The following is an 8,088-nucleotide window of genomic DNA, read 5'->3' on the forward strand; positions in this document are numbered from 1 at the left end:
CCCAGATGCTCTTGGAAGAGGGCATGCTTTCCTGGGAGGGAGATGCGATGCGACTGCCGCGGGGCACCGAGGGTCCCTAATTCCGGGCAGGGTGCAAGCGGGCTGCCAAAAAAAGGAGTTAAAATAATTAAATTCCGAAGGGTGCTGAGGGGGATGCTGAGCTCTTCCCTCAAACCAGGGAGGGGGTAACCCAGCCCGCCCCTCCTCTGATTTTTGGCCACCCCAGGAGCGCAGAGAAGGAGTCGTTTGGAGGAGCGACTTGCAGCAAAGGCAAAGTGAGCGCCGGGAAAACAAATCCAAATCCACCAAAGGCACCACGGAGCAGCTGAAAGCACAGCGGAGAGGGGTCGGTGGGACCCCGCTGGGTCACCCATAGAGCTCCAAGAGGTGGGGGGAAACGATGGGTGTCGGGACTACCCCCTTCCCTTTCAGCCACCCCTCTTCCCCATGAGGTGCTGCGTGGGAGACACGTTGAGCCCAAGGGAAGGCGGCAGACCCGGAGATACCGGGCTGAGCTACTCAGGCAAGGCATGAACCCTTCTGTCCCCTGCCAGGCAGCTACCGAGGCAAACGAATAATGGTCCCCCGGTGCCGGGGAGCCTGTCCCGGGGCTTCTGCCCTCCCCGCCGGACTCTGCCCCTGCCAGGGAGTCAAAATAAAGTGGAGTTCATGTAAAGCCCTGTCCCCCCGCTCAAGCAGATAAGATGCGGGCTGGGGTGGACGGGGGGGGGGGGGACGGGGGGCGGGGAACGGCATCGGAACTGTTTTCGGGGCTTCTCTGTTCTCAGCACCGGGTTTGTCCCTGTCCCGAGCAGAGCGGGGACGGCGGTCGGGCTGGAGCTCGGGACGCCAGAGCCCCGGCGCATCCCAAGCGGCCTCCCGAACTCTCTTCTACGAAAGAGACTGTTTTTCTCCCCCCTCTCCTTTTTCTTTTTTTTTCCCTCCATTTTTTCTCTTCTTTTTCTCTTTAAAAAAAATAATATAAAATCTCGTTTTCTTTTTTTTTTTTTTGTGTGTTTTTGTTTGTTTTTTTTTTTTTTAATCTTATTTCTGTAATTATAACACCAGCATCCCCGGCTGAGTTCTCAATAAAACCCGGATCCTGACATAAAACGCCACGCTGGAAAATAATGCGAGGGGACACCAGGGAGAGGAGGAAAGTCTCTAATTGGTTAAAATATGTTTAAATCACTTCATAAAACCCAAGCAAAGCGAAGCAAATAATCCACCTAGCAAAGCAAAGAAGCCGGGCGATTTAGAATCAGTGTAATTCGCTCCCCCCCCCACCCACCAGCTCCCCCCCAGCTCCTCGCAGTATTTGATATGATGAATAACCCAATATAGGCCTTTAAAAATAGGTCACTGCATAAAGAGACTCCCAGAGAGCTATAAAAAATGGGAAGAGGGCGCTTTAAGGAGAGGAGCCATTTGCTTCTTTTGTGCTTGTTTGGTACCTAGCGGCCTGGGAGCTGCCAGTCGCCCTCGTCCTGCCCATCAAGGTGAGGAGGCAAAGTTAGGGCCGAAGCCGGCCCTGGCCGTTCCTCCCGACCCACGGCGCCGTCGTGCGCCCGCCGCAGCCGCTAGCCCCGTCCAGCCCCATCCCGGCCCTCCGTGAGCAGGGGGTGCCCCCGTGCAGGTCACGCCGATCCCCCCCCGGTTCAGGGCTTTGTCGCCCGCCCTGCAGAGCGGTGACACAGAAGCGGGCTGGTGGCCCGGGTAAAAATAATCATGAGACGTTCTGGCTCCACAGAGAGCCGGGCCGGACCGGGCCCGCTTCCCCCGGGGTTGGGGGCTCAGCAAGCCTCGCCGCCGCGGACCCCTTCCCACAAGCTCGCAGCAAAAGGCCCCGGGCTGGAAACACCCCGGCGGAACCCGGCCGCTGCCTGCCCCTTGTGCGCGCTTCCCCGGTCGGGACCGCCCGCCAGATCCGGCATTAACGAAGCCGAAGAAGCCGCCGATATCCCGCGCCCCGCCGTGCAGCCCCTCCGATGGCATCCCCGGCAGCGGAACCCTCCGGTGGGCGCCCTGCCCTGCCGCCGAGCTGCCCCCGGCCCTGTCCCGCAGCCCTCCCAGGCACAGGGCCCTGCGAAAGAGGAGCACGACAAATTCGGCGGAAACCTTCGGATTTTATTGGAAAGGAAAGGTCTGCCTTACCTGGAACCAGGTTCTCCCCTTCTTCCCCTCATTAAAAAAAATTAAACGGCTCTGGGTTGAGCCGAACAGAAACATTTAAAATAACGGAGTAGCCAAATTAACAGGAGGTAAAAATAGATGAAAAAATCAAAATCTTAGGGGCAAGAAAGAAAAAAAAGATACCGCCGGATATTTTTCGTTTTGTTTTGTTTTCGCTTATTCTTATTTTTCACTATACTGTGTTATCCTGATGCAATAAAGGCTGCTTTGTAATGTAATTTAAAAATATATATGTCCAAACAAATAGCAGGGCCAGAATATGACAAGTGCATTCAGCATTATAATTCAAGTGGGCTCCACCTCCATACCGCCTCCTAATTAATGGGTCTCCGAACTTGCAAAAGCCTGCATTGGACAGAGAGGGAGAGAGAGAGGGAGCGAGAGAGAGAGAGGGCGAAAAGTGTCATTGAAGATAATTGATTACCTCCCAATCAACAATAACTTGTTAGCAATAGTCAATTACCCCGTCTCTTCTCGTCTCTTTCCCCCTGGTCCGAAGGCTCGGTGCGAGGGCTGCTCTCCCCCTCTCCGAAGTCTGCTTTTGAATTTTTGTCTTTTTTTCCTTCTTTTTTTTTCTTTCTTTTAATTATTTGGAGGGGTATTCGCTTGGGGGGGGGGGGGCAGGGAAAGTGCTGTGATTTGGGGTGTTTCTTAAAATAGCAGCTGGGAAGAGGAAGAGAGAGGAGAGCGCGAGCGAGAGGAGAGAGAGAGGGAAAAAAAGATCCCCGACCCAAAACCCTGGGACAGGAGGTGCGGCAGGACCACCTCCTGGCGAGGGACCGACGGCAGCTCCGCTCCCGGCCGCAGCCCGCCGCCCTGCCCGCCGCCCGACGTGGCTCTCCCCGGGAGGACCCGGGACTCCTCCGCCGGAGTTGGAGGTGGGCTTCAACTTTTGCTCGCAGTCTCCGTCGCCCCGCGGTCCCGCCGGGGGCTTCTCCCCGCGGCAGCGCATCCCCGTCGCAGGTGGGGAAGGCAGCCCCGCGTGGCCCGGCCCCACCATGACTTCCAAAGAAGAACCCAAGCCCTCCTCGGGGGAAGAACGGCGGCGGAGCCCCTTGGATCACCTCCCGCCGCCGGCCAACTCCAACAAGCCCCTCACCCCCTTCAGCATCGAGGACATCCTCAACAAGCCCTCGGTGCGGAGGAGTTACACGCTCTGCGGAACGGCCCACCTCCTCTCCGCCGCCGAAAAGCATCCCCCGGCCGGGCTGCCGCTCTCCGGCCGGGCGCTGCTCTCCCAAACCTCCCCCCTCTGCGCCCTGGAAGAGCTGGCCAGCAAGACCTTCAAGGGGCTGGAAGTCAGCGTACTGCAGGCTGCCGAAGGTAAGCCTCTCTCGGGGTGTGGGGGCATCTTCCCGCGGGTGGGTACCCCGCTCATCCCCACGGCCCGTTTTTCCTTCCCCCCTTCCCAATCTCACTGGGTGTCGCATGGGGTGGGACGAGGGGTACGCCCGGGCGGCCAGTACCCGGCAGCATCTTTCCCACTGCGGGCCTCGGACTGCGGGAGCGGTGGCTCTGCCCAGCTGCCCCACACCCCCCTTCCCCGGTACAGACGGAGCAGGGGCGTGGGGTGTGGGGGGCTCAGGGTTGGAGGGATGTGGGGAAAGCGGCGACAATCTGGCGACTCGTCGGCAGGCAGGGACGGGATGACGATCTTCGGGCAGAGACAAACGCCGAAGAAGCGTCGAAAGTCGCGGACGGCCTTCACCAACCACCAGATCTACGAGCTGGAGAAGCGGTTCCTCTACCAAAAATATCTGTCGCCGGCGGACCGGGACCAGATCGCCCAGCAGCTGGGGCTCACCAACGCCCAGGTCATCACCTGGTTCCAGAACCGCCGCGCCAAGCTCAAGCGAGACCTGGAGGAGATGAAGGCCGATGTGGAATCGGCCAAAAAGCTGGGCCCCAACCCCGCCGTGGACATCGTAGCCTTGGCCGAGCTGGAGCCCAGCGCCGAGGGAAGGGGCAAGGCGCGGGCCGGTTCCCCGCCACCACCCCCTGCCGCCGCCCGGGAGCCCGGAGCCCCGCCGCCGCCCCGCCCCACCTCGCCCCCCACGGAGCGGCCCCGCAGCCGCCGGGACAGCGAGGAGGAGGAGGACGAGGAGGAGGAGGACGTGGAGATCGACGTGGATGACTGAGGGGTGGCCGGCGGGGTTCCCCCCTACCCCACTACCAAGCACCCCCCCCCCAGCCCCGTCTTGCCCACCCTCCCCCTCCAGCCCCAGATTGGCACCCCCGGCCCCCCAGCCCGGCCCCGGCAGCGCGGCGAGGCGGCTGCTCCCGTCGGTCGGAGCAATAAGCAATAGAAACCCACCATACACACACTCACACAACCACGAATTAATTTAGGGTAGAGTCGATATCCCTCCGCCTGTCACATCTTCGGAATGGTGCAATTACGGACGACTTCTGTATAAATATTTAAACGTATATATTGGATTTTTTTTCCTTCCCTCCCCCCCCCTTCTTTTTGAGGCTTTGATTTTTATTTTTTTAATAGCTACCAATGACATTATTTTGTCTGTAAGGGAGATGAGTAACCTTGGAATAAACTCGGCTTCTTTGGGTAGGCAGTTGCTTTCAAAGACTTCCGAAACGAACCACTTTAGGGAAGATTTAAGTTAGACTCAAAACGGCAACAGCAAAAATTAGCCACTTGCCTTTCCTTGCATGTTTCAGATGTGCACGAAGTGATTATTATTTTTTCCTTCTAAAAACATTTCTTTTTTTTTCGCAATCTTGGGAACTTGGGGATGGGTTATAATGCAAGCTGAAAACAATATATACTTTCTTTTTTTCCTAGAGCATAGAGATTTGTCTCCAATGCAATTTCTGCCTCATTTTACCAATTAAAAGCTATTTTTACCATTTTCTGCTATTGTTGTGCTTTTATTAAAAAGCTGCCTTTCGTATTTTTGATATGAAGGTGGTAACAAAAAAAAAAATAGAAAGAAAATGAAAAAAAAATCCTAGAATTATTTTTTACTCTTTTTAGAATTTTTGCATGCTATGGAAATAAAAAAAAAAAAAGGACAAATCCCAAGATCAATACATTTAAATATTACACTATAAATTAAATATATGTACAGATTTAAGACCTGTTTTTGTTTGAATTGTACAAATTTTAAAAGGCCTGCTATTTAAGTTCCGATAGGGACAATGTCGCTTTATTTACTGTCTCTTAGAATTGTACAGATAGCTCTTTTTTCCGATACAATAAAATCTTTACCATTTTAATAGACTTTTAACGTCCTTCTTTGCGAACGACCAACCGCTCTGCCGGCCCGAGGTTCTGCCAGACTCTTCCCCCCACCAGGAAGCTCCCATCCCGTTTGCCTTTAAAGTTACTTTAACGGCGGGACCTGTAAGAACATGACGGGGGAGGAGCACGGGACCGAGAACTTTAGGAGGTTTTTTGTGGTTGTTGGTCAGGTTGGTGCTAGGGAGCGGTTTGGCAGAGGCGGAACACGGCGGAACGGGAGGGCAGGAGGTGCGGGAGGCGCTTCCCGGGGCGGAGGATGCGCGGCGGCTGCGGGACAGCTGCGGGGGTACCTGGGCTACCGGAGCCATCGGCCCTCCCAGCAGCTCCCGTCTTCAGCAGGGTATTTCCAGCCCGGAATTAGAAAGGAAAAAGTGGTGGTGTGGGGATAAATAAAGAAAACCCAAATGCGAACGAGGGGAAGGAGTTACCATCGTTCTGCACAAAAGGAGCGGTGAGGGGCACGGGGGGCGGACCTCCCGTTCTGGCCAAAACTGCTGCTCCGGGGACAGAAGGGTGGCAAATGCTTCATTTCCTCCCGTTCCTTTTATATTTTCTCCCCTCTTTTTTCTCCTGTCTCTCCTTTTTTTTTTTCTTTTCTCCAAAATCACTGCTCTAGTGAATGTGTTTTCCCCTGGCAGCGTGACCTGCCCTTGGAGCCGAGCAACGTGTGTTTCTCCCTATTCTTTGCAAAAAATTTATGTGAGAAAGACAAATCTGGTGTACAGTGGCAGAGCTCAGCGGAGAAGTGTCCGGATAAGACAGGCTTGGTTTGTGGGTTGGATTTTTCCTTTTTTTTTTTTTGGTCCAGTTTCTCCGAGGCTAAATAAATCTTTCTCCTCTTTGAGAATGGATGGGGTTGTAATTTTTAGCGTAAAGCATGAAAACTGGGGACAAATGAGCCCTCTTCTCTGAAGTGACAAGCGACAATGGAGCATATACAGCCTCCTGCGGTTCGCCATGCTGAAACAAGCGTGCCCCTCCGCAGCAGAGAGAAGGCGAGCGCTTGGAGACCATATGGTTTTTGAATTTTCTTCACAATTTCCAGACAATTTGATGGATTAGGTTAACCCTCCCTTCCACTGTTTAACTCCACAACAATGGGAGCAGAGCTGTTCTCCCTTCGTCGGGGCATCTGTGCGCTTCTATTCTTCTCTCTTTCTCTCTTGGTATTTGGAACAAGCCTATGAATTACAATGAAATTCACTTTTCTTTAGTATTATTTGGAAGAGCACTTGTTTTCCGCCACCTCCCGCCCCCACCTCTCCATCCCTTCTTTGTTTTGTTTGTTTTTTGGGCGGTTGGTTTTTTTTCTTACCTCCGAGTGATAGCTTTGACTTCTGTCCAGATCTCTCGGAAAGCCTTCAATCTTGTCCTTAAGTGTTTTTATGCTAAACAGCCAAATCGTAAATGCTGAGAAACTGTGACATTTATGTGAAGATCTAGTTAAAGGGCTTTATTTGTTTTCTTTATCTGTTCTTCTTTTTCTCTCCCCCCCCCCCCTTTCCCTCTCCTCTTCCCCCTCCTCTCCTGTCCCCTCCCTCCCCCCCAGTCTTTTCTTCTTTTGTCTTGGAATGGATTTAATGAGGCTGCAAACACTACAATTCAATATAACCACGAAATAAAAAAAAAAAAAAAGGAAGAAAAGGGGTGGCTGGATGTATGGAAAACAGGCTTGGAGTTAATTTGGATTTCTGATCTATTGACTTCTGTGTGTACAGAGAAGAGATGCCGGGCCGCCGTGCACCCTCAGAACTTTACCACACGTGGCTGGGGCGGGTTAGTAAATAAAGCCTCCTCTCGAAGATTTGCAGCTTGCTCGCTTTGGCTCACCCCCATTTCCAAATAGCTGGGATTTGGGTTATTTAATTGCATATTGAAAAACAAAAAGCCCTTTTATATTTTTTTTTTTGCCTCCCCCCCCCCCTTCCCCCCCACTAGCTTAAGAAGGAAGCTCCGGCTTGTGCCCCTCATTTGTCATGCGTTTTGAAACACGCCGTTTCCTGGATTACCTCGCTGGGTAGATATATCGCTTTCCCTCGATTTCAGGTACAAACCGGAATTGGCTTTTTTTCACCTTTATCTTTAATTTCTCTCCTCTCTCTCTGTGTTTCCACCCCAAGGCAGCAGGGACCTCGCTGTATCGCGCCCTTTGGGACTGACCCAGTCGCAGCCCTTCCAGCCGGCTCCGAGAGCTGCTTTTGGGGCCGGGCCCCGGGCCGCGGGAAGAGTCCTCACGGACCCTCCCATGCCCACCCCAGACCCCCAAATTAGCCTGCTCCCCTAAATCAGCCGGCCCTGAGGCCGCGGGACCCGACCTGTCTGCCGCCTGCCGCAGAGAAAGGAGAGGCTGGGTCAAGACCCCAGGGACTTGCTGTTCGGGGGCATCCGGGCCAGCGGCCGCCTTGCCCGGCCTTCTGCTTGTCCCCCGTGCTTGGATTCAGAGCGGGGACAGAGCTGGTCCCGTTTTCCCATCCCCGAGCACCACCAGAAGCGTTTCGGAGCTCCTCGCCCCCGGCCCGGTGCTCCATACCCCAGGGATTGGCTCCCCTCCACACCCTGTAGGGAGGTGAGCACGGGGCAGGGGAAGGCAACAGCCTTTCCCAAACGGATCAGACTTAAAGGATTAGGATTCA

The 8,088-nt window shown here is 54.2% G+C and overlaps 1 protein-coding gene and 1 long non-coding RNA gene across 2 annotated transcripts; one reads left to right on the forward strand and one right to left on the reverse strand.

The window, feature by feature from the left end:
• The first annotated feature begins 1,965 nt into the window (after window positions 1-1,965).
• On the forward strand, window positions 1,966-5,434 carry LBX1 (ladybird homeobox 1). Its single transcript, XM_062601850.1, has 2 exons — window positions 1,966-3,516; window positions 3,829-5,434. The coding sequence occupies exons 1-2, from the start codon at window positions 3,192-3,194 to the stop codon at window positions 4,329-4,331; spliced, it is 828 nt and encodes a 275-aa protein (XP_062457834.1). The 5' UTR covers window positions 1,966-3,191; the 3' UTR covers window positions 4,332-5,434.
• Window positions 5,435-6,236: 802 nt separating this feature from the next.
• Window positions 6,237-7,618, reverse strand: LOC134155076 (uncharacterized). Its single transcript, XR_009961421.1, has 3 exons — window positions 7,465-7,618; window positions 6,771-6,843; window positions 6,237-6,636 (listed from the first exon to the last, which is right to left on the reverse strand). It is a non-coding gene; the product is annotated as an uncharacterized LOC134155076 (long non-coding RNA).
• Window positions 7,619-8,088: the final 470 nt, after the last annotated feature.

Source organism: Pezoporus occidentalis, unplaced genomic scaffold (assembly GCF_034315485.1).
Source record: "Pezoporus occidentalis ecotype Australia unplaced genomic scaffold, CSIRO_AGI_Poc_V1 ctg73, whole genome shotgun sequence".
NCBI classification, from domain to species: Eukaryota; Metazoa; Chordata; class Aves; order Psittaciformes; family Psittacidae; genus Pezoporus; species Pezoporus occidentalis.

Excerpts from the sequence above, each read along its gene's own strand:
- LBX1 (XM_062601850.1), top strand. The coding sequence starts at position 3,192 with ATGACTTCCAAAGAAGAACCCAAGCCCTCCTCGGGGGAAGAACGGCGG. Across the intron at positions 3,517-3,828 it reads CGTACTGCAGGCTGCCGAAG|GCAGGGACGGGATGACGATC; the intron begins GTAAGCCTCTCT and ends ACTCGTCGGCAG.